Genomic DNA, 24,075 nt, shown 5'->3' with positions numbered 1-24,075 from the left:
TCCATTTCATTTTTCGTACAGGTTTATGTCAAATGTGCCTTAAAATTGCATTCATTTTCTAATTTTGATGCAAACCAAGGGTTTAGTAGATGTTTGAAAATGAATGCTAATGTTTTGAGCCTATATACAGACACTTACACGCTAAATATATTTGTATATACTTTCAAGGTGATGGAAAAGAAAAATGAATGTTTTATAAACAGTTAATTTTATTTATAGGAACATTCCACATCCATAAGAATAGACGGACTTTATACCAAATGTTGGACTATACATCATAATGGCACCATGAATACAAAAATAAATATGAATAAGAAGGCAATATTTAAAAAATATTTGTAATCTGTATCAACTTTTCTTAGAGTTGTATTATCTTATGATTTGTTTTATATGTTGACCTATTCTGTGTACCCTCTGTGTGAAACATGAAACAACTCTTTTGTATTCCTTGAATCTGTATCACCTTTAGTTATTATGTATTTGTCTTTTCTTTTAATATTGTTACTTATTCTGTGTACCCTTAGTGTGAACATTTTTGCATGTTTATAACAATACATATAATGTGATTATATTTTCTTTAACTAAAAATCCACACACTGCTGCAGTGAGATACGTGATGATGACGTCAGCTAGTGGCGCAGGAAGATGGGGGCGCGAGGCAGAGCAGAGAGACATCACACACGGAGACACACCGGGAGCATGAGACGGTAAAGTGCGGATTAAAGACAGCTGTCCATCGGACATGGGACATGTCGCTGCGGATCATATTTAATCCTATCAGCGGGGTGTTGTTTAAAACTAAAATCATCTCAGTGCATGTTCGTCAACAGCCGCTGGGAAATATGGCTGCGTATGATGTTTCCTTTTCTTCTACAATATAATAATTGCCTTGTATTAATGGGGTTTAAGGTAAAAGCATGTAACATATAGATTTGTATAGGATTTGTACTGCAATTAGCATACATTAAGTGAATAACTGCATGTTTTTGTTGGAGCATCGCCATAATACTGAATAATGTAGTGTTAGGGCAACGGTGGACTCATGTTTGCATGATTGGATTTGAATGTAGCAGCATTTCATGTTTGTCCATATTTCAGATATGATGACAGACAGTCACTGGCAGTGTGTTGGAACACAGCCTGATCTGACAGCATGGGGCTCAAGCTCAGTGCAAAGGTAAGAGCAGGGTGTGGCCCTCAGACCAAGTTGAAACCATAGTGAGACTTTTTTTTACAGTAGGCCTATAGTGTTGATTAGTTTATCTTACAAAATACATTATATTTAATAAGCTCCAAATTGTTCTCTTTGTAAAATGTAAACTCCTAAATTAATTACAGCTTTTAAAAAGAATTGTTGACAAAACAATCAAATAATTCCCTCTGGAACCAGTGGAGCAGAAGCATAGTGTTGATAATTTTTTTTCGGTCAAATGAAGTTTTAGATGACACTAAGTTAACTCTGTTGTTTACTCCTCAGGGGCAGCAGAGCCACAGGCTGGTGATCTTCGCAGCCATCTTCGTCCTGATGACACTCCTCATCCTCTATGGCTCCAACAATGTCAACGATAACATCTACTCTCCGCTACATCTGGCTATAAATAAGGCCATCAAGGCCACAGATCTGAAGAAGTGGTCTGGGAAAGACGGATATGTGCCATTCCATGGGAACAAGGTACTCAACAGCTCATGCACGGACAAAGAAATGTGTTTTATGACGTGGAAATCCACAATAAGTATCAGTGAAGAATGCAAAAGAAGGGAAATGTTGCTGCTGCACGGAGCATTAACTTCAAAACTCAGGAAGTCAGTAAAGATACAAAAAGGATGTGGTGCATTATTCAACAAAGGAAAGACGCACAGACTTCCTAAACAGTGGGCAGCTGCAGATTATGTAAAACATTACAGGGGATTATTCAAAATCAAGAACTGTAAGAGAGGAGTCACTCAAAGTAAACACTGTGAAATAGAAGGTGAACTGTTCCTCTCCAAACCAGCTGCATTCTGCTTTCATTTATCATATCTCATAACACACAACAACTTATGTCAACCAATTTAAAATACAAATATGAAGCTATAAGAAGCCAGCTGAGCACTGCAAAAACAATTGTTCTCCAAACAATGACTTAGTATTTCAACACAAAGAGTTATTTAAAGTTCTTTTTGGGAACAGTTACTCATTATTTTGAGATACTTAGTTATTATTTTGCAATATTAAGTCATTTTGCAAAACAAAACGAAAACATCTGAGATACTTAGTTATTAAGTGTTCTATTATTTGAAATACTAAGTCATTATTTGAGGAAGTTTTTCTATTATTTGAGAAACTAAGTCATATTTTGAGTAGGTTTCTGTTTTTGAGATTCTAAGACATTTCTTTTTTTTTATACTTTGCAATATTTAGTTATTTGAGATACTATGTCATTATTAAGATGATACAAGTTTTTTTTTGCAATATTAAAGGTGGGGTAGGTAATTTTGGAGAAACCAGCTCGAGTGCGCTAGAATTTGAAAATACACAACCGGAACAAATCTGCCACTTCCTTACAGAGCCCCTCCTCCAACACACACGAACGCGCACATGACCAATGAGGGCATGGGATAAGTTTGTGCACAGATGGAAGGCTGACAGGCAGGTCGGCCATCCAGTTATTTTAGCCGGGCCGGCTAAAATGATTGGTCGTGCTTTTTACAGTACTACTGCTTCCACAGATTCCAACAGATTTTTCTTAAGATATTCATTGCTATCGGGATGTTAAGAGCATTCCATGGAATATAACAAAAAGTGTATCTCGAGCCGGTTTCTCAAACTTACCTACCCCACCTTTAAGTAATTATTTTTCAACACTAAGTCATTATTTTTGCAATAAAAATGCATTAATTAATGCCACAAATTCAAAATATTGTGCAATACTTAGTTATTTCTGAGAAAGTTTCTCATTATTTTTGAGGTTCTTCATCATTTTTTGTGTCATTAAGTCGATATTTTGCTAAACTATAAGTTGATCCACTCTTGTGTCTCTTCCCGTCAGACGATGAGCCTGCGCTGTGGCAGCTGTGCTCTGGTGACGAGCTCCAGCCACGTCCTGGGGAGTCGAGCCGGAGCGGAGATCGACCGGGCGCAGTGTGTGATCCGGATGAACGACGCCCCCACGCTGGGCTTCGAGGCGGACGTGGGGAACCAGACCTCTCTGAGGGTGGTGGCCCACTCCAGCGTGTTCAGGGTGGTCCGCAGGCCCAGCGAGTTCCTGCACAGGCCCGACAGCAGCCCCGTGATCATCTTCTGGGGACCCCCCAACAAGATGGGGAAGGACGCCAAAGGGACCCTGTACCGGCTGATCCAGAGGGTCAGCACCACCTACAGCAACATGTCCTGCTTCAGCATCACCGCCAGCAAGATGCGCCGCTTCGACAGCCTGTTTCACCGGGAGACCGGGCGGGACAGGTGAGGGTTCACTGAGCAGAGGGATCAGGTTTCATGTGGGTTATTGTAGAGTCAGATACATTATCCAGAACATGATATGAGACTGCATTTTGTCAGAGATGTTGCAAATTGTATTATCGTAAGTGTTTTCTATTCTGGCTTAATACGAAGTCATTATTTTTGCTAAATTCAGTCATTATTTGAAAGATGTTTCCCATTATTTGAGAAACTAAGTTGTTGTTTTGCAATTTCTAGTCAATATTTGGTGAAATTAAATCATTATTTTGCTATTTGGATGGATGTCTTTTAATGGCTTAATACGAAGATTATTTTTTACGATATTTGGTGAAAGTGTCTCCTTGTTTTGAGATACCAAGTCATTATTTTTGCACTATTATGTCATGTTTTGAGGAGGTTTCTCATTATATTGCAATTCTAAATATTATTTTTGCAACTTTTTTGAGGTTTTTAAGTAATTAATTTGCTATTATTGATGATTATTGATTATTATAAAAATTGTCATTGTGTCATTTGTTGTGAACGCATCAATGAACAACCCTACAATATCATTGCGATATTGATAGAGGTATTTGGTCAAAAAATGGTGGTATATATCTTTTCCAGCCCCCCTAGATTTCACTAACAGATTGTTTTGCTGTTTTCTTCTGCTCAGACAAAAATCTCACTCCTGGCTGAGCACAGGCTGGTTCACTATGGTCATTGCCATCGAGCTTTGTGATAGTATCAAAGTGTATGGGATGGTCCCACCCAATCACTGTGGGTAAGTACATTGTTGTTAAAAACATGCACATTCTTGTCCTCTATAACAACATCAAACTTTTTAAAGCAACTTGCTTCACAATTAGAAAATCACTAATAATCTGGTTGTTCAACTCATTAATAAAACCTTACATTTTTCTAGAAAATTTAAACCTCCAGCCAAAAAGATGCCCTACCACTACTACAAGCCCAGGGGGCCGGATGAGTGTGTCACGTACCTGCAGCATGAGGGGGGGCGCAGAGGGAACCACCATCGCTTCATCACGGAGAAACAAGTGTTTGGCCGCTGGGCGAAGCAGTACAACATCACCTTCTCTCACCCCAAATGGGTTTAGACTTTAGTGGGAAAGAGAGAGAGAAATATACACACTCACAGTGGCCTGCTTGAGAGAATAAGCCCTGATGAAGCCACATAATCACAGTGGCCTGCTTGAGAGAATGAGCCCTCATGAAGCCACATAATCACAGTGGCCTGCTTGAGAGAATGAGCCCTCATGAAGCCACATAATCATGAAAACGCCAAGAGGACGAAGAATCTTTTGGTCAAAAGCGTTTGGACCAAATGAGAGGAAATAATGGAGAGGAAATAATATATTGTGTAAATCCCACATTGACGTGGTGGCCGTCCGACAGGTGTTTTTGTAAATAGAGAAGAAATTGAATTTAAAGAGGAATTTTTACATGTTTCTAATATTTTTGTTATTGAAAATGCACTTGTGTTTCCCATGCTCAGGGGGGATTATATAAGCAAGCATTCTCATGAAACACAACTATATAGACTACAAAACTCTACATCAACCGTCTATTATACAAATGTGAAACTACAGTAACTGCAGTCAGATTCAACTAAACCATTTCATCGGCATGTACATTTCAGTATATTCACATTTAGTATGGGAGCAATATGACGTACAGGACCATTATACTTTTTGATTATTTTAGCTAGAATCATTTCTTCATACGTTTGACACACAGGCAATAAATACAAATATGAACCTGAAAATGAAGCAAAATAGGGCCCCTTTAAACTTAGAACAGACACAAATATGTTTTGATTATATTGATAGGACACATTAAGGCTCTTGAAATTATGTGGCACACAAATCTATTCTCCAGATACTGATTGCCACTTTCACAGAATACTTAGGTCTTATACTAAGATGAGTTTTTTCCAATCTTAAAGAAGTTGTCATATCCTGGATTTGTCTAATGTAGTACTTCATTGTAACATTTTTGCTGTTGATTTGATTCAGAGTTAAAGTTGATGCCTCATGACCTTTTTACCTCAGTGGCATTTCAGCGCATGCATCTTAAATTCACAAAATGCATCATGATCGTGTTATATATATCAGTATGTTGCTCTTAGGAATGCACGATTCAACTAAACATGACTAAACTAAACAGGATGCAGAGAAGGGTGCAATATCTAAAACTGTGATGCCTTTTGCAAACAAAGTGTTCCTTCATCTTTAAGGGAGCAATGTGCTTGATCAGAAGCCAGTATAGTTGGGTTTTTTTGGAAGGTTATTTGTTGGAAAAAATACATAATCCACATCAACTGCTGCTACTTTACCGATATTAAATTGCCTGCGAAATATATCAAGATATTACTATTACTACAAAATGTCTATATTGCATATAATGCAAAAACATTCAATAGCTAAGACACCCAAGTTATATAAATAAGGAAAAACTAAGTATAATAAACGTTAATTAAACCGATGCAATTCAGCAGCACAACAATACAGGCCTCAAAATATTGTATTACTACTATTCTAAAAGTTAAAAACTGAACATTTATGAAGGTATTATTTATTGCAGGAGTTGTATCAAACTATGTATTGCCACATGTACCTAATTATGTGGGAACTGAGTGTATATCAAGCTAATCCACAAATACTCAGAACAACAAACGCATACTGCAATTCCTGTGCAAACCTGGTATTAAAATGAAATATTTGCCTGGCTTTTTTTGTATTTATGAGAATAAAATGCCAATACATATGGGTAGATTAATGCACGTAGCATGCATGGCAACTGGAAAGTAATCACATCTGTTACACAATCTGTTGGATTAACTGCTTACAAACCTGAAGCAGACTCATTGATGAAAATATTCTGTGCCATTTAGTTCAACAGGTGAAAATGCAAAACAACGGCACAAAACATTTCTACTTGGAAAAACACGCTGCAGCTTTAGAAACGATGCAAATATAAAAACACTAATTTGCCAAAACACATCCAAACGAAGAAACATCTCACCAACTTGACATCACATGCGCAGCGTTTACTAAAAGCGCTGCATATACAAAACTGCAATAGAAAAACGCTGCAAGAAGCTCAAAACTCAAAGGAAACCTGGGGACACTAAAAAGTGACGCACACAGCTGGGACGGAGCGCTCAGGGATTATGAAGTTGCTGAGTGTTTTTGGGCCGTTGTAGCGCGTTTGCACCTGTCTGCCTCCGTACATTTATCTGTACATGTTGTGCCATCTCAACACTGTTTTTCATTGAAAGTACTGTTGCGAGAGTCATATTATGCTTTGAAAAATACAATACAAGTCAGTTGAAGCTTGTGGATAGTTTTTGTATTTCAATATGTACAATATGTTGAGCCATTTACAAACAAAGACATACAGAATGAAGAACAATGATTTTGAATGTTTGAAATAACATCTGTTTTACAGTAAGCAACACTACAGCACTGATAATGGAAAAAGTACAACTTGATGGTCATTATAAAACGTCTGCCAGCCTTCGCTCACTTCCTTTCTTCATTAAATCTTTAATGAACCGCCGGAAACATCTGAAAATGCAGCTGTGATCTTCTGTCTCAGCCCCGCCATGGTAACTAAAATTGCCTCCTGTTGAAAAGAAGATAAGCAATTTAAATTAACACGTGGTGTGCATCCAAATGAATAAGGTATTTGCTTGTACAAAGAGTGTAAATCTATTTTGTCTCACAAAGGTTAATCAAATATGTCATTTAAGGAGCCCTGACCTCTGTGCGAATGGTCCTGCTGCCCTGGTCGGGGCATGTGTTGAGGTAAAGGTCAAACAAAACACTCGGGTCCGTCACTTCCAGGTTTTGGTCCGTATCTACACTGGCCTCCAGACCCTGAAGACCTCCAAAAACGACTAAAAGATGCCTACAAAGTGGGAAAAACTCAATTTAAACTAACAAAACACCATTATTGTTATAAGAAGACTTAGAATGTGGTGGTGGAAAGTGGGTTTATCCTGCTTTAAACTTCTACCCCACTACATTTCAAAAGGAGATATTAAACTACTGTGTGCAGCCAGAAGACTATTTATGTGCATCAAGCTAAAACAATTATTTGTAGCACAGGTCAACATAGAGTAAATAAGAGTCCATTAACAAATTAGCTGTAGGAAATCTCTGGCCAAAAATGTGCCTTAAAAGTTGAACTTTTAATAATTACTGTTGAATGCCGCACGTTTGCTGCTTCGTTGAGAGTGAATTTGGCGAAAGTTATCCTATTGTTTCTGAACCTACTTGAATGGTGAGAGTGTTGATTGGTCCATGTTGTTGCCTCTCTCTGATGTTCCAATAGTCAGGTCGTATCCATCCTCATACGGACTTTCAGTAAATACTGCACCTGCATTACCAAACCAACAGCAATGGATCAAGCAGTCACAGCATGCTAGATACTCATACTGGATTAGTACACAAATTAGTAGGTTGTGTGGATGAAAAAGCTAGGTCCGGCCTGTCTTGATAAATTAAAACAACCAAAACTAAAAAATCTTGGAATCTTTAAAAATGATAAAACAAGTATTAACCATTTGCATAGTCTTTCCATCCGAAACAGGCATAATGATGCAAGCCGTTTGTCAAAAAAGGACATTTGTTTACAGAAAGTGCAAATAACAACATATTAGCTACAACACGCCTCTACCATCCGGCTCAAATATAAAATGTTCCTTAACCCGAGCTGTGGAAGAATAGTCGATAATGTACAAATGATGGTGGTTATCGCACTCTAAGCTGATAACGTTAAAAAACATGACTGGCCTAGCTATTCAGATTAAAATGGTTTAAGATGTTAGAAATTGATTTAGGGCATAATAGCAGTTGATCACAGGAATAAGAAACGTACTGAGACAGGATGCCAGGCGGACGCTGTACCCCCAGTACAGACCTCCTTCAGTGCGGGGGAGGTGAGGAGCGACCACCGCTCCTTTATACATCTTACTCTCTGAGGAGGAGACACAGGAAGACACACTGAGCTGATGGTGGCAGAATCCAGAGCGCATGGGGACTTTAAGAGAGAACATATATAAAATAATAAAATGTCTTGTTACCATTGCTCTGTTTCTTATTGAGCTTCACTGTGACTCGGAGTCCAGACTGCAGCTGTTTGTCAATACGAACCTCCTGTAGGAGCAGAAGGAAGGCAATCAGTCTATGGCAGAATCAGAATGATAATAATAGGTAATTATTTAGATTATTATTTTATAGTTTGGGCCATCTCTTGAAGCACAGAAACACACCAATTCCCTATTTTCTCTTAAATGTCAATATTTTATGTTTTTCTTTGTCTTTATAATAGTAAACTATAAAACCCAATATATTTGGGTTTTTCTGCGGTTGTAAAAAAAAAAGGGATATCGAGACATCACTTTGAGCTCTGAGAAACTTCAAGTTATATTATTATATTTTCAAATGTTAGAATATGAAATGAATCTAAAGAATACCTTTTTTTTGTAAATCAGAACAAAATCGTTATTTATAGCCTACTTTCTATATTTATTTATTTTACCAGGATAGGTCTCATTGAGATTAAAAACCTCTTTTCCCAGAGAGTCCTGGCAGCAGGACAGTTACAGACAACTTCAAACAGTCATAAACCAATCACAGTCATAACAAGATCAGCCAAAGCATGTACAGACTTTCACTACACGGTTATCATGAGCAAAGTCCAGGGATGCAAACTCATCAGGTATGAAAAAGGTGACAAGGATCCGAGCCCCCCGACCCCACGGAATATCGGCTTTAAAATGAGGAATAACAGAGGATTTTAGCAGTCAGAACAACTAAAGCAGCAGTTAATAATAACAGAAACGCCAAAGAGTCACATCTAATAGAAATGTATAAAAGCATTTATTTTAATTGTGTAGCAGTCAGTTTATAATTTTGGCAGGACTGTTGAGCATTTTGAAAATGTATTTTCATGCCTGTGCAAGGCTGTCTTTCTATCTTTATAGCCAGTGGTGTAAAGTAACTAAGTTCATAAACTCAACAAGTACTATACTTGGGTACAATTTTGAGATACTTGTACTTTATTTAAGTATTTCAATGTTTTGCTACTTTGTTCTTCTTCTCCACTACAGTTCAGAGGTAAATGGTGTACTTTTCCTCCACTAGTGTATTTAATACCTTTAGTTACTTCACAGATGTGGATGAATGATGTGAAATATGATCAAGTCTTAAATCAGACTTTAGTTCCACCTGGAGTAAATTCACAAGCTACCCTGCAGTATACAAAGTCATTCAAACTAGCTGCACCTTTACCAGCTTTGATAACACTTTAATGATCAATCATTATAAAACATATCATATATATTATTCTGAAATGGACCAATCTGCACAATGACTACTTTTGCTGTTGCTACTTTAACTATATTTTGATGATAATACTTTTCTACTTTCACTTGAGGAACATTTTGAATGCAGGACTTTTACTGTAACAGAGTATTCCTACACTCTGGTACTTCTACTTTTACTCAAGTACAAGCTCTGAGTACTTCTACTTTTACTCAAGAACAAGATCTGAGTACTTCTACTTGTACTCAAGTACAAGACCTGAGTACTTCAACTTTTACTCAAGAACAAGATCTGAGTACTTCTACTTGTACTCAAGTACAAGACCTGAGTACTTCAACTTTTACTCAAGTACAAGATCTGAGTGCTTCTACTTTTACTCAAGTACAAGATACTTATACCACCTCCGTTTATAGGCTATGAAAGAAACTATTTGAAAACGAAGGCTAAAGCTAACGTTAGCAGATAGTGACAATGTATGCTAGTTAGCTAGCTCAACGATTCATTAAATAATATTGCGACAGAAACACTTTTCAGTGCACATCACGCTCTGCTGCTCCGAACACCCCGTTCTAACCAGCGGTCCAGTCTGTGCCACAGTGACTCTGGACCGCACAGTTAATATTAACGAACGCACCGTAGGTAATGTAGCTGCTGAAGCTAGACCCTCATCCCGGAGCAGCAGAGCCTTATTATACATCCATGAGCAGAGCTGACAGGCAGGAAGACTTGTGCTCGCGCTTCATTATAATATATAAAAAAAGAACACCATGCGTGTCATGATGGCACATAACAGCTCGCGGCCGCAGATTACTCCGGGTCCCAGACCCCCCCCATACCCCAAAAATATTTTTATTGCAGATCTACATGAATCACACAAACTACCTATTTTGGAATCAAAACGGCGAATTTCGCCGAAAGGTGACAAGTTTGCATCCCTGAAAGTCATTCAACATTTGAATATTTGGACGATATCAGTCAAATGTATCTTTAATTAGTTCATTGTGCATTTTGTCCACATGACATGATGTCAGTAACTTTGTATTATCTCTCTATTACTTATTATCTATTTAACCATGCTCACCTTTCTCATCCCACAGTTGACCAAAGAGCCTTTTCCTGGTTTGTTCGGCCGGTCGAGGACGATTCCTTCCCGATACGCTGACTCATCGTCTATCCTCATGTGGTGAGGGCTGTCTAAAGGGTTCAGCAAACCTGCAGAAAAAAGAGCAATTACTTTCAAGAAATGTATCTTAGATTAATGTGTCTTCTTATATTCAATGTGTCTTCTTATATTCAATGTGTCTTCTTATATTCAATGTGTCTTCTTATATTCAATGTCTCTTCTTATATTAATGTGTCTTCTTATATTCAATGCGTCTTCTCAGATTGATGCATGTAAATGAAATTGGAACTCTAACCTGCATACTGCAAATCTTGATGCTTTGGGAAAAACCACTTGCGCAGATACCTGGGTAAAAATAAAAGCAGTAATCAGAATCTGATCAAATGGCGGTGATCTGATTATAATAAGTGTACTACTTACTGAGGACATTCCAGGTACTGAAGTATTCTGGCCAGCTGAATACAAGCTTGTCCTTTCTTACCAACACCTTTAAATTCTCCTTCCACGGTCCTGTGGAAGAAAAGAACAAGTATTTTCTATTGGTTTTCTGGTGGCTTTGGGGTGATTACCATGTATGTAGGGATAAAACTCTATTCTAAACACATGCTTATTAGGCTATATGCGTATTTTACTACTTTCAGGAACTAATGAGAATCGAAAATCCTTTATTTATCCCAAAGAGGGGACATTTACATTTGTACAGATAAAAGGTAGAATTGAATGAATACACAAGCATTTAATAAAGGGGCAAGCACACGTTCATAAACATGAGATCCAATCGGTACACGTCCATGGTCAAAAGAATAAGAAGCAGTGAATGGTGCGTGTACTGACTAGTTGCTTTACTTAAAAAATGATGTCTTTCCTAATGTAGGTTAATGGGAAACGGTATTTTTTAGCACTATTGCATCAAATTATGATTTTTTATTTCTACAGCTTGGTGTTCACAGATATATTGTACCTCTTGATTTAACTTACTTGACATCTTCTCCGTATTCATCGAACACAACGATCTCATCGGCACAGAACACGACACAGGCTCTGGCGATCTGTCCCGCCAGGTAGGTCCGGAGCTCCGTGGACTGAGCGTTATCCAGCACAGAGCCGGGCAGAGCCACACTCACCGTGTACGCCCGACCTGAGGGACACAGACCACACATTACAGCACGCGGCCTTTCACAGGTAGAATAACAATATAAAAAGTGATAACAAGGTTACCTTTATTGTCTTGGCTCTGTTCATGTTTTGCCTTCTCTGCAGACTCGAGCTCTATCTGCTTATCCAACTGTTTGATCAGCTTGGCCTCTTTCCTTTGCTTCTTGGACTCCTTTACTGTTTTTAAAGAAGAATTAATGATATTGGTAAGCGATGAAGACACATGTAGACAGACTGGGGATATCTGAATGGAGAGTGTAAGGGGTTTTTGGTTTGCGGCAATTTGAAATAAGTATGGAGAAGATGTCAATATCTACTTGTGACTGAATCTGAGTTGACTACTTCTACTATTACTGCAGAAGCGGAAGAAGTATTCATATACAGATCCATTACATTTGTAAAAGGAACAATACCAGAGTGTGAAGATACTCTGTTACTAGTCCTGAATTAAAATCTTACTAAGGGAAAAGTGCTTATTTAATAGATTTAAAATACAAAAGGTAAACATATTCATTACACAGAAACATTTGTTCCAGAATACATATGAAAGTATTATTGCTTTTATTGATGCTTACTGTTGGGTAAATTATTAAATGATAATGTATTACAGTAACTCATTTATAACTTAACAATGATATAGATAGTGAACAATAGCAAAACAAAAAACAAATGTAGTGGAGTAGAAGTATATATATATGTATATATATATAAATATATATATAAAAAATATAGTCGAATAAAGAACAAATACCTAAAAACTGTACAAAAGTACAGTAGGCCTATTTGAATAAAAGTGCAATGCCTAAAAGTATTAATTACCAAAAAGAAATTCAATATATCAATGGAGTGGCTAAACACATGGTAAAACATCATACGTAATTATTTATTGTAGAGTTAGGTAGACAATTTTTTTTTCTAAAATAACAACAACTTTAAAATATAATTTAACTTAATAGCGATTAAACAGTTGAACTATAATTGAACATGTGTATCAAACTAAACTGCTTTAGCATGTAGCTAACTAGCTAGCTGTACTCACCATCTGCTTTCTTTTTCTTCCAGTCCACCTTGTCCTCAGGCTGTAAAAAATAACCAACACATTATAAGTAACATGGAGAAAATTAAAGTGATACTTTATTGTAATATAATAGTTTGAAAGTACCAAAGAGGGCTCAATTTTGGGTCTTTTCGCTGCGACGTCGGTAGACATTTTTACACGCACCAACACGTGAAGATTATTTACATCCGGGTCACGACACACATTTCAAAATAAAAGCCTGATGTGGAATTTCAACAGCTGAGACTAGTTTTTGCCATATTTAATTTGTTATACCACAATTAAGACCCACCAATAATCGTTTTCAATTAAAATGTAAAAACTTGAACGTCATTATTATTATTGATTCTCAAGGTAGTCTCATTGAGATTAGGAACTATTTTTCAATAAAAAAAGACAAGACTTGTGTACAAAAAATTAACTACATGTAATTAACATGTTCTTCCGCTGAAACATGTATAGAGTGCCACAGTGGCACGTCCTAAAACACTTTTATAATTTTCTAATCATAAATCTATTTATGATTCGAACATTATAAAAATAGGGTAGACATGTGGATATTATCCGGCTGAACAAAACGTGATCTGTCTCTTCAATGTGTGTCAACCACAGACCTTATTTCCAGCTATTTTCCAAAATCCTATGGAGAAATTGCATTGGTTTTTGTCGAAGGAACCGAAAGTGGTAAAATGCTAACTTACTTCCGGGTTTTAGAACGCGTAACTGTTGCACTGCACTGACTGCAAGGGAGAAGATGTGGATTCATTCAAACCGTTATTAAACCTTTTGGATACTTGGATACATTGCAACTCTATACAATTAAATATTGAAATATCTTTTGTACAGTTTTTTGATGAAAATACAAATATATTCAACAGATCGACTAGTGGAAAAGTCGGACAACAATGTTTACGTTTTCTTCCACATTTGTGAACAAAGACTGTTTTCTTTCATCTTGAATCAAATACAGAAAGGTTGCCACTTGCCACCCTAGGGAGCAGTTCACGGACAGGCTGATTACATTTGATAGTTATATATAAACTAAAGAGCAGCTCAGGAGTCAAAAGTCCACCCGTGTCACTTATCTTCACCACACATGTTGTCCACACACTCTTCATGACATGATTATCTCCAATTGTGCTTTACTCATCTGTGGATGACTTCTGATGAACTCTGAGAAACTTGAGTCAAACTTTGAGCAACATTTAATAAAATGATTTCTGCTTAAATTAACCCAGCAAGAACATTCAGAATAATTGTTTCCCCTTCTAAAACCTGGGTGTCTTGCAGTATAAGGACACAATACAACTGGACATGGTTTAAAGTACATATGTTGACATAAACACAAACAAACACTGAAAATGGCTCATTTTGATGTGAAGAAACCCAACCCGGTTTTAAGCAGGGAGATCTGTAATGGACGGGTAATGCTTCTTATTTGAGGCGTTTTACTTTCCCTGACTCCACTTTCTCAAGATTTGCTCTGCTGCATCCAGGGTGGCGTCCTCCTATTAGACAGAAATGAGGACGTGTTAGTCAAAGAGCGAGACAGGAGAAGAATTACATTCATTTCAGGTATTTAGGTTACATTTACCTTGACGAAACAGAATCTGACGTATTTGTCAAACTCCTTTCCGTGCTCTGGGCTGTAGAAAGCGGAGACAGGGATTGTTGCTAAACCCTGCAGGACAAATAAAAATCATACAGTCAAAAGCAAAAAATATTCAGCACAATATCCTAAATGCATCATACAAATACAAAAACACTAATCCAATCCTTATTCTTTCAAAACAAAATCCAAAACTTGTGTTATAGCTTCCAAAAATGATTTTTTTAATGCGTTGAAATAAAATCCACAACATAAATTAGCAAAATATTCTATGTACATCATCAGACAACTAGAGTAATGTCAGACAAACATGCTTTTAAAACAAACAATAACACTGTAACAGCTTTAAGAGGGAATGCTTTAATCCGAGATAAATACAAAAGTATGAATAAAATGCTTATAATTTACCTTCTCTTTAGTTAGCCACTTTACAAATCTGTAGTCATAGGATTCATCCTTAGTGCTGTCATCATTAAAGTCCACCTCTGTCAAAAAGAAAGAGGTCAACTTAAATCAGGCAGCCCTAATGAAAGAAGAGACGTTAAATGTTACTTCAGTTGAAGCAGTGCTGGATGTCTGTCCTCCACTCACTGACGGAGGAGATGTCTGCGATCATGAAGTACCCCCCCTCCGGCATGATGGGCTGCAGACCCACGCTCTGCAGGCAGGAGGCCAGCTTCCCCCTGCGGTGGTGCAGCATGGCAGGCAGCTGCTGGAAGTAGCTCTCCGGAGAGCCAAACAGCTCGTACTCCCTCTCAAATCCACGAGCTACTGCCTCCTGGAGAAGAAGAGGAGAAGAAAAGAGCCGAACGGGATAAAAGATGAGTTTCCCTGGTGCATATAGGACACATCTTTTTTAGTAAACATCTCTTTAAATCAATCAATCAAACAAACTTTAATAAGATAATCATAAATCACAATAAATAGGATACATTAATTAATTAATTTAAATTGTATTTCTTCTTGAAATGCTTGTTTGTTTTTTTAATCGTATCTATTTTTCCCTAACTACACAAATTTTTCAAGGCCCTCATAGGAGGATTCCAGCGACTATCCCGATAATGTAAAATTGACCACAATCACCTAATTGTGAGTGTTTTTATCTCAATCAATAATAAAATACTCGTCCATCCCTATCCTGAACTATCTCCTTAATTGCCCACCAATGCTGAAGTACAGAACCCACATGTCTAGCCGTATGTGGGGCCTCTTCTGAATCCAAGTTGTATTTTTACAAACGTTTCTAAAATGCTCCAGGCATTATGTAATTATTGACCTGAGCGGCTGTAGGACAGTGGTACACACAGTTCTGGAAGATGGTTTTCATGTGTTTGATGATATGCCCCGAGCTGATGACCCAGCCAACCTGAGAGGAAAAACAAGTTATTATAACACTGTGTGACTAAAAGAAGAACATGTGTTTTTGTTTCCATTTGTGAATCCACTGAGAAATGTCAATGAGGTATTCCTTGGCCCTAACACTTTATTTCATAAAAATCGGAACAGCATTTTTTTCTTAATGCTGCTGACAAACAAAAAAAAACATAGCTTCCTTTATAGATTATTAAATAATTCAATATTTTAAAGGGGTTACCTTCCAGCCAGTAGCACTGAAGGTTTTTCCTCCACTGCCGATGGTGATGGTTCGTTCCCACATGCCGGGAAGGCTGGCTGTCAATAACATAATTAATACAAATAATAATGCAGCTTTATGCTTTGTGTGCATTTTGTTAGCTTCTGACTGTATCTCACCTATCTTTACGTGCTTGTTTCCATCATAAGTCAGCCACTCGTACACCTCGTCACTGATGCACAGAACGTCATGTTTGATGCACAGATCAGCGATCATTTGGAGCTCTTCAGTCTTGTAAACCTGTAATGTGTTTATTATGCAAAAGATCACATTTTATTTTTCTTCAGCTGGCTTTAATTATTTACACATGTAAATGTCTTGCCTTGCCCAGTGGGTTGTTGGGAGTGTTGATGACAATGGCTTTTGTGCGTGGAGTGAATTTACTGGCCAGCTCCTCAGCAGAGAGAGTCCAGTCCGCACTGGACAGGCTTCCTTCCACTTTCTGAAAATTAACAAAATAAAATAAAATGTATTACATTTTTTTGTTGCAAATACACAAAGGCACAAACCCAATGTGGGTAAGGCTCAGAGGCAGGATGTTATGTACAATTGATGGTTTTAAGTACGTTTTTTGTTGATATCTAATATAGGTTCCATACTTATGACCTGCGCTAATACGTCTCTTTGCAACAATTATAAAAAAAGTTTAAAAAAAAGCCATTGACCAAGAGGATTTGACATTCTTTAGTGCGTGATTTGAACTTCTCCCAGGGTGTTTCCTTACAGTGTCAAATAATCAATGTAATCCTTTCACTCAAAGCAGCATCATGAACAAGGTTGATGATTAAGCTAGTGTAATATAGCTTAATCATCAACCTTGTTCATGATGCTGCTTTGAGTGAAAGGATTACATTGATATATATTTCCACAGATTTCATGTGTTTTTAATGCACCATCTTAATGTCTCCGTGTCATTTTCACATGCCAGAATGAACACCATTGGGACGTCCCCATGTAACCCAGTGTTTAATGTCACATTTTTAGGAAATAAAGGCAAGTCTCTAAAGTAAAGTCTTAAGCAAAAACTTAAGAGATGGTGCACATAAAAGGACTCCAAACGTGTGCGAGGTTGCCTGTGACTATTTTGTAAAAAGGAATAAAGCACTCACCGGCCTCAGAGGAACATACACTTCCTTTCCCCCGACCATCTTCACCATCGGCTGGTAGCAGTCGAAGAACGGCTCAACAATAATAACCTGAAACACAAATCTTTGTCAGTTTTTTATCACCAGTGAAACCCACATAATCTACTGTGAGAAAGAAAACACATGTGGCTAATGGCATTAGTTTTTCTTTAACTGTAAGTATCTTTTAACCTGTGCTAATTACGGCTGCTGCCTGGGACAACATTACGACTTGACTTGGGTTGAAATTCATCCCCATCATTTTGATATTGTGCAATCTCTACATGTATGGCAGCCATTCCATTCCAGTGTCTGTTGAATTCCAACACAGAGACATTTTGTTGGTAGTTTATAGAATATAGAATATAATAAAAAATGGTTCATTTTACTCAAACACATACCGGTACCTATAAATAGTAAAACCAGAGAAACTTCAGAGCTGTATACTACATTACTAAATATCAGATAAGATATCTGCTAAAAGCTACATTATGGGGTGTTCATTCAATGTTTTGTGCAGCCTCTAAATGCTAGATAGGAGGAGTTAGAATAAAGTGTTGCTAAATATTTAGAATTATTTGTTCCTTTTCTGCCAATTAAAAGGAGAAATACAGCAAAGACTCTTTAATAAGTAAAGCACATGTGTAAACTTTGTTCCACTGTTTTAGTTTGATTTCTTACCTCATCCCCTTCATCGATGAGAGCTTGGAACGCACAGAAGAGAGCCTGATAAGCTCCCACTGTGACCAGCACGTCTTCCAGAGGATCGATCTCATGTCCCGTAACCCTACTGAAGAATTTAGCCAGACTTTTCACAAGACGAGGATGTCCCTGAGGAGGAGAACAAAAACATATGACTTTAATATCAGTGAAGTAAACTCAATAACCATTTTCTGGTTTTGACAGAAAGGTCGAGTGTTGTTGGTGTGTGTTTGATCGTACAAACGCTCGGGTGTACTGGTGCATCTGCGGTCCTCCGTTCACAGCATCACAAAAAGCCTCCTGGACGAATTTGGGAGGGGAGAAGTCAGGAAAGCCCTGACCGAGGTTAACTGCTTTGTAATCTGCTGCCAGCTGAGTGAATTCAACCCTGTTGGTGTGAAGGATAACACACAGTGGTGTAGTGAATGAAATGATCGATTCAATCAAATACCTCAGGTATATGACCACCTATCATGTCTTAAGCCCCGGCCACACGAGGACGATAACGGTCGTATCTGCTACAGTTCACTATCAGATAGACGGTTCGGCCACACGAGGCCGACATGGAAACGCAGCAAAACGATAACGATAACGGGTCCCAAGGTGGGTAGATCTGCAAACGAAACGCTCTGGGGGGCCAAACGGCTCCGTGTGTACGCCTATACGATCATTTCCTGATAACGTTGAAGCAATAGCCTTGCCTGTCCCCACGTCACCTGCTCAGAGATGAGCTGCTGGGCTGTCAGAAGAGGGGGAAGAAAAGAGAGGCTCCATTTATTATTATTATATTATTATATAGAGTCGTTATCAATTTGTTTTAAAGCTCAATAAATAACAAAGAAGACCTCTGACCGGCACTTTTCTAATTTTGTCCGGAAGATTTAAACTTTAACGGACATGTTGACCAGCGAAAAAAAATCTAGCTGAAACTCTGCCGCACGGTTCCCTCGTCCCTTGGCAGAGGTAGAGAGGTGGGTGTTTTTCATCTGCTGGTGGACTACCGGAGAGAATTACAGCAGGAGCAAACGCTTGCCTCGGGGTGGGAGAAAAAGAGCCAGAGCGGAGAATAAACAGAAGGGCAACCATGGCAACCATGGAAGTCTTCTTCGCTGCTTTTGTGGCAGGACTACAGCGCCACTTACAGGCCTGGCATATGTACTACAGCGTCTCCAGCGCTTTCGAGCGGTCTCGTGTGAACGGACACGTTTCTGGTGCCTGTTGCGTGTGGACGGAAGCCTTTTTTGATAACGATTGCGGTCCGTTTGCGTTATCGTCCTCGTGTGGCTCCAGCCTTAGTTATATCATGTTCTCTGCCTTATGAGCTACCTGCAACCATTTTAGATTATTGATCAAAGATTGTTTTGGTCATAGAAGCATGTTAACAAAGCATTACACATGAATGAAAAATAGAATAAAATAGAAACATAAACAGTAAATAAATACACATCAACAGTAGAAAATGAACATAAACAGAAAATTGTATGTACAGAATTATACCGATGAAGTCTCTCTATATACAATATAAATAAAGAAAATGTAAACAAAGGATACTTATTTCATTACATTTCAATATTAAACAATAAATGTACCAAAATGTAAGTAAGAAAATAATAACAAATGCTTGATAATGTTTTTTTGTATCTGGGTTAAAATATTGACTCAGTTCCTAAAAGTACAAACAATGTGGATTTTTCAAATCGTTTTGGTTTCACTTTAGGTTAAAAATATATATTTATTATCTGATTTCTGATATGCCAAATAAGCTGTATTAATGAATTCTCTCTTTTTGAATGATTATTTTGTATTGCACTTTGGAAGACACCCCAGTTACTGTTACTTCTTAACTTGATATTACACCACAGGTTTGTGTCCCATGTTTGAATGCATGGAACCATAAATGTGTTAATCATTTCTAAAGGAATTGAACCATGTTGTCACTATTAAGACCCCCATGCGCCACCAACAAACATTATATTATATATGTAAGTTATTATGGTTAAACCACGTGACCACGGTTTGGTTTATAGTCTTTCTGAGCAGAGATTTGTATTCATTATTAAAATGAAAACCCATTATTATAACTTACCAAACGTTTTTATCGACGCCTTCTGTTCTTCGTGCATGAATCCTTCGTGACATGATGATCTGTAATAAAGGGACATTTATCATTCGCTTTCTGCACCTGAAACTGAACATGTCTTTAACTGAACTGGAACAGACAACTAGAAAATAATCCAATGCATTAACACGGGTTTCCAAATGAGCACATTCTCCCTGTTGTCATTTACTTTTAAGTGAAATAACTTACTAGTAAGCGGGAGAAGAAGTTAAATAATGACCTCCCGCCCTCCTTATGTTTTCATTTCTATTTCCTGGATGGGCGGGGCGAGACGTCAACGAGCAGTAACCCGGATATAACTCAAGTGTGCGCAGTAATGGCAGAAAATAATATTTAAAAAAATAAATAAAATAAGCAGATAGAATGTATATAAATAAACATAATATATATATTGTTTGTGCAAAAACGTGCATTAATTGAATCGGAACGTAATAATAACTTAAATTGATTTAAACCATGTATTTATTAGACTGTTCTTGTTAATTACTTACAAATGTATGCATTTTCAATATTTTGTATTTGTCATTGACTTTTTCTTTAATGCTGCTGTCAAAAAGACAAAAGAGGAACAGTTTTTATTTATTTTCAGTAATAATAGTTTTCTTTTCCCAATAAATATATACCGAACTTTGAGGATAGAAGAATAAATTGTCATCTGAATAAAAGTAAAATAACCACATCTTCCAAAATGTTAAGCTACTAAAAAATACCAGCAGGTTTGATATTGAGCAACAAGAAAAAAACAATTCTAAAATGTTTTCATTCATGTCCATCTTGTGAAGATCACATTTTATTGACCACAACACACATCACATTATCTTTACAGGAATGAAGGAACAATACATTTTTATATCATGTCAATAAATCGTACAGCTATAGAAAGAGATGTACTTATTTAAACCTATGTCGTAATGAAACAGCACGCTGCTGCTCATTTCAAGTCCTCCGGCAGCACCCTGCCTCTCTTCCTCAATCGGTCCTTCGTCTTCTCTGTTTTGGCCTTCTTCTGTTTCTGGATGTTCTTCCGTCTCTTGTCCTGCCGTTTCTGCATCTTCCCCACGACGTTCTCGCTTCGTTCGCCCCAGTTCTTCTTTATCGTGGCGCCCCTCTTCTCCTTCTTCTTTAACGAGGAGCGCAGCATGTCCTCGTCGTCCTTAATTTTGAGTCCTTCGGCCTTGTAGAGCACGTTGGTCCACTTGATCTTGTTCTCCATTTCTTTGGCCTTGTCCTCGTCCTTTTCCCTCAGCTCGCTCACTTTTGCTTTTTGAGCCTGGACGCGGCCAAGCAGCTGCTTGTAGTTTTTCCCCAGCAGGGGAGTTATCTGGCCCTTCACGCTCTGCTTCTTCTGCTTCTTCTTCTGTATTTTGTCCACGTACTCCTTCTCCACCATCTCCACCTTGTTGAAGACGAGGGCCGTTACATCTCTTTTGTTCGCAGCGGGGGCGGGCTCAGGTTCTTTCTTGATCTCCACTGGCGCTTCTTGGCTATTCTCTTCAGCCAGTTTCTTCTTCAGGATAAACTCTTTCCTCTTCCTCTTCTTGCGCTCCCGTTCTATCTTTCGTTTTGCTCGCTTTGCCAGCACGGCCTCAGAGAGTGCGTTCTTCGGGGTTCCCTGATAAGAAAAAAGTGCAACTTGTTAGTCAGACAGACATTTCTCTTAAGCGTTGCACAGTATTCAGTCCAGTGCTGTACTAGCATTACATTTTGAGCTACTTTTACTAAAGTTTTTACATTTGTTGCTACTGTATACAATGTATCTGATAGTTGGAGTTACTTAACATATTAAGAGTTGACATTAAAACGTATGGCAAACCTCAAAAATATGATACTGTGCTAAAAAACGAACTATCAGACATTAATATGGAAGTCCTACTTACTTAGAATCAAGAGGTCAATAATATGATATAAGAACATATATTTTTACAGAGCAGTATTGCTACTTTCAATTGAGTTAAAGATAGAATAATTTCTTCCGTCATCCACATGTTGAACTGAACAGCACCAACTATAAACTAGTGAAAAGATCAATGAAAACAGGAACATGCACACATTTTGAATAGATCTCTGGCCAGATTGGCACATAACGGCATCTGTTTGATATCTTTTAGGTAAATACTGACTTGTTTACAGGTTTTAATACCATGGTTGCAGTTGAGTTTACCGTCTCAGCTAAAGTCAGATCGTATTAGATAAATGCTAATGAGTAATGTCATTCAAATCTTGAATAAATAAATCTGCATCATCTTTAAATCTGCATACCTGTCCTCTGGACTCCTCGATTTTTTCATGAAGTCTCTTGCGTAAAACGTTGACGGTGGAGAAGTTGGACGGTACCTTTCCTCCTTTAAGAGAAAAAAAAATATGTGACTAAGAATTTTGAAATGACAAAAAGTAACAGAGTAATGGATTCACTTGCGGTACCTTTAGGCGCTGGTTTTGTCGATCCGTTTATTTGAGTTTTTGGCTGTTTTGCGGCAGGGGGGGCTTTCTGAGCAGCTGCTGAAGGAGAGGGCTTTTTGGGGGATTTGGGATGAGGCTTCTTCACATCTTTAAAACTCTTCTTCTTCTTTGGAGGACCAGTCTCGCTTTTACCCTTGAAAGGAGCTACACAGAGATAAAACATGCATTAATGATCACATGTATTCAACATGATGTCAACTGGACTGCCACAGCTCTGGAGTTTATTACATGAACAGACTAGGAGCTTAAACATGCTTAGGCAATGCACTGAAACTGAAAAAGTCAGAAGCTTTTCTGTGAACCAAAAGGAAATAGATAATATTTATCTTAATTCCCTATTCTCTAAAAGAAAAATATCAAAGTCAGCTGATTTAGTGGCGGAAACTTAGTTTCAGAAAGTCATCAATCTAGCTGTACCATTTTACATGATATTATCTAAGAGATTTTGTATGATGTTTAAAAAATGCCTTCAGTTGTGCACAACAACTCATTCCTTAAAGTCCTATTCATATTCGGAATACATGACAACCAATGGAAAGCAGCAACATAAATGCATTTATGAAGCAAAGAAAGGAGAATGCAGTTTTGTGCTTGGTAAATGACCAAAATGTTATAATCATTTCAAAAACAGTAGTCTATTTATTCAGTAGAAAATACTTCAATTGCATTGACTGTAAATATCATCATAGAATCAAAAGGGACAAACAATGTCAACAGAATTGTAACAAATTAATAAAAACAATAAGCTAAAGGGCATTTTCTCACAGGCATTCATTATGTGCAGAAGTATTTTTGCTGTATTATTTATTTCACTGATTTGCAGCAGAGTGCTTGTTCTCTCATAAAAACATCAAAAAGCATTACATTTATGGATTAAAATAAATAAGCATTCAACATTAGAACTCCACTCGTTGTTCTCCACACAGTGCAGCGCCTCCTCTGGTCACATGCAGTAATAACCGCATGTTTAATGACACTTTATAAGCTTAAGTCATTTTCTACCACCAATAACACATAAACTATAAACCGCCCATTATAAATACAGTTAACTTATAGGCAAGTATTATATCCACGTTATTTTGTAAATACGGTAAAACGTTACCAAACGGTCTCTTCTTCGGCTCCTGCTCTTGCTGAAAAAACACTTTCTTCGCAAACTTCTGCATGTACGAGTCTTTAGCGGCGAGGTCCATCATGATGGAAGAACCGTGAAGCTGTCTGAGATGATCCAAACAGACAGAATACAAACAGAGTTTCTTCTCAGAAAATATCAACACATTTCTGAAACATGTGGTCCACACGCCGGGGCGGAGCGTCACAAA

At 37.7% G+C, this 24,075-nt stretch overlaps 4 protein-coding genes across 4 annotated transcripts; 1 reads left to right on the top strand and 3 right to left on the bottom strand.

Annotated features, from left to right (window-relative positions):
* The first annotated feature begins 617 nt into the window (after window positions 1-617).
* On the top strand, window positions 618-6,167 carry st6galnac6 (ST6 (alpha-N-acetyl-neuraminyl-2,3-beta-galactosyl-1,3)-N-acetylgalactosaminide alpha-2,6-sialyltransferase 6). The gene is made up of 6 exons (XM_034122978.1): window positions 618-707; window positions 1,099-1,177; window positions 1,478-1,672; window positions 3,030-3,442; window positions 4,095-4,202; window positions 4,344-6,167. Exons 2-6 carry the CDS (start codon window positions 1,154-1,156, stop codon window positions 4,534-4,536), a joined length of 933 nt encoding a protein of 310 aa, XP_033978869.1. The 5' UTR covers window positions 618-707; window positions 1,099-1,153; the 3' UTR covers window positions 4,537-6,167.
* Window positions 6,168-6,768: 601 nt separating this feature from the next.
* spout1 (SPOUT domain containing methyltransferase 1) lies at window positions 6,769-13,459 on the bottom strand. Its single transcript, XM_034122976.1, has 12 exons — window positions 13,212-13,459; window positions 13,089-13,128; window positions 12,113-12,226; window positions 11,873-12,032; window positions 11,315-11,404; window positions 11,190-11,239; window positions 10,853-10,983; window positions 8,529-8,601; window positions 8,324-8,422; window positions 7,720-7,822; window positions 7,204-7,351; window positions 6,769-7,066 (listed from the first exon to the last, which is right to left on the bottom strand). Exons 1-12 carry the CDS (start codon window positions 13,257-13,259, stop codon window positions 6,980-6,982), a joined length of 1,143 nt encoding a protein of 380 aa, XP_033978867.1. The 5' UTR covers window positions 13,260-13,459; the 3' UTR covers window positions 6,769-6,979.
* A 404-nt stretch (window positions 13,460-13,863) lies between these two features.
* Window positions 13,864-20,565, bottom strand: kyat1 (kynurenine aminotransferase 1). The gene is made up of 13 exons (XM_034122975.1): window positions 20,483-20,565; window positions 20,261-20,319; window positions 18,415-18,562; window positions 18,154-18,303; window positions 17,458-17,544; window positions 16,671-16,790; window positions 16,468-16,588; window positions 16,310-16,386; window positions 15,992-16,081; window positions 15,307-15,493; window positions 15,124-15,200; window positions 14,701-14,787; window positions 13,864-14,614 (listed from the first exon to the last, which is right to left on the bottom strand). The coding sequence occupies exons 2-13, from the start codon at window positions 20,311-20,313 to the stop codon at window positions 14,555-14,557; spliced, it is 1,257 nt and encodes a 418-aa protein (XP_033978866.1). The 5' UTR covers window positions 20,314-20,319; window positions 20,483-20,565; the 3' UTR covers window positions 13,864-14,554.
* A 402-nt stretch (window positions 20,566-20,967) lies between these two features.
* Window positions 20,968-24,066, bottom strand: surf6 (surfeit 6). The gene is made up of 4 exons (XM_034122977.1): window positions 23,856-24,066; window positions 22,715-22,897; window positions 22,553-22,635; window positions 20,968-21,905 (listed from the first exon to the last, which is right to left on the bottom strand). Exons 1-4 carry the CDS (start codon window positions 23,947-23,949, stop codon window positions 21,225-21,227), a joined length of 1,041 nt encoding a protein of 346 aa, XP_033978868.1. The 5' UTR covers window positions 23,950-24,066; the 3' UTR covers window positions 20,968-21,224.
* Between the last annotated feature and the right edge of the window lie 9 nt (window positions 24,067-24,075).

This window comes from Trematomus bernacchii, unplaced genomic scaffold (assembly GCF_902827165.1).
Source record: "Trematomus bernacchii unplaced genomic scaffold, fTreBer1.1, whole genome shotgun sequence".
NCBI lineage: Eukaryota > Metazoa > Chordata > Actinopteri > Perciformes > Nototheniidae > Trematomus > Trematomus bernacchii.
This window is presented reverse-complemented; position numbering and strand designations above follow the sequence as displayed.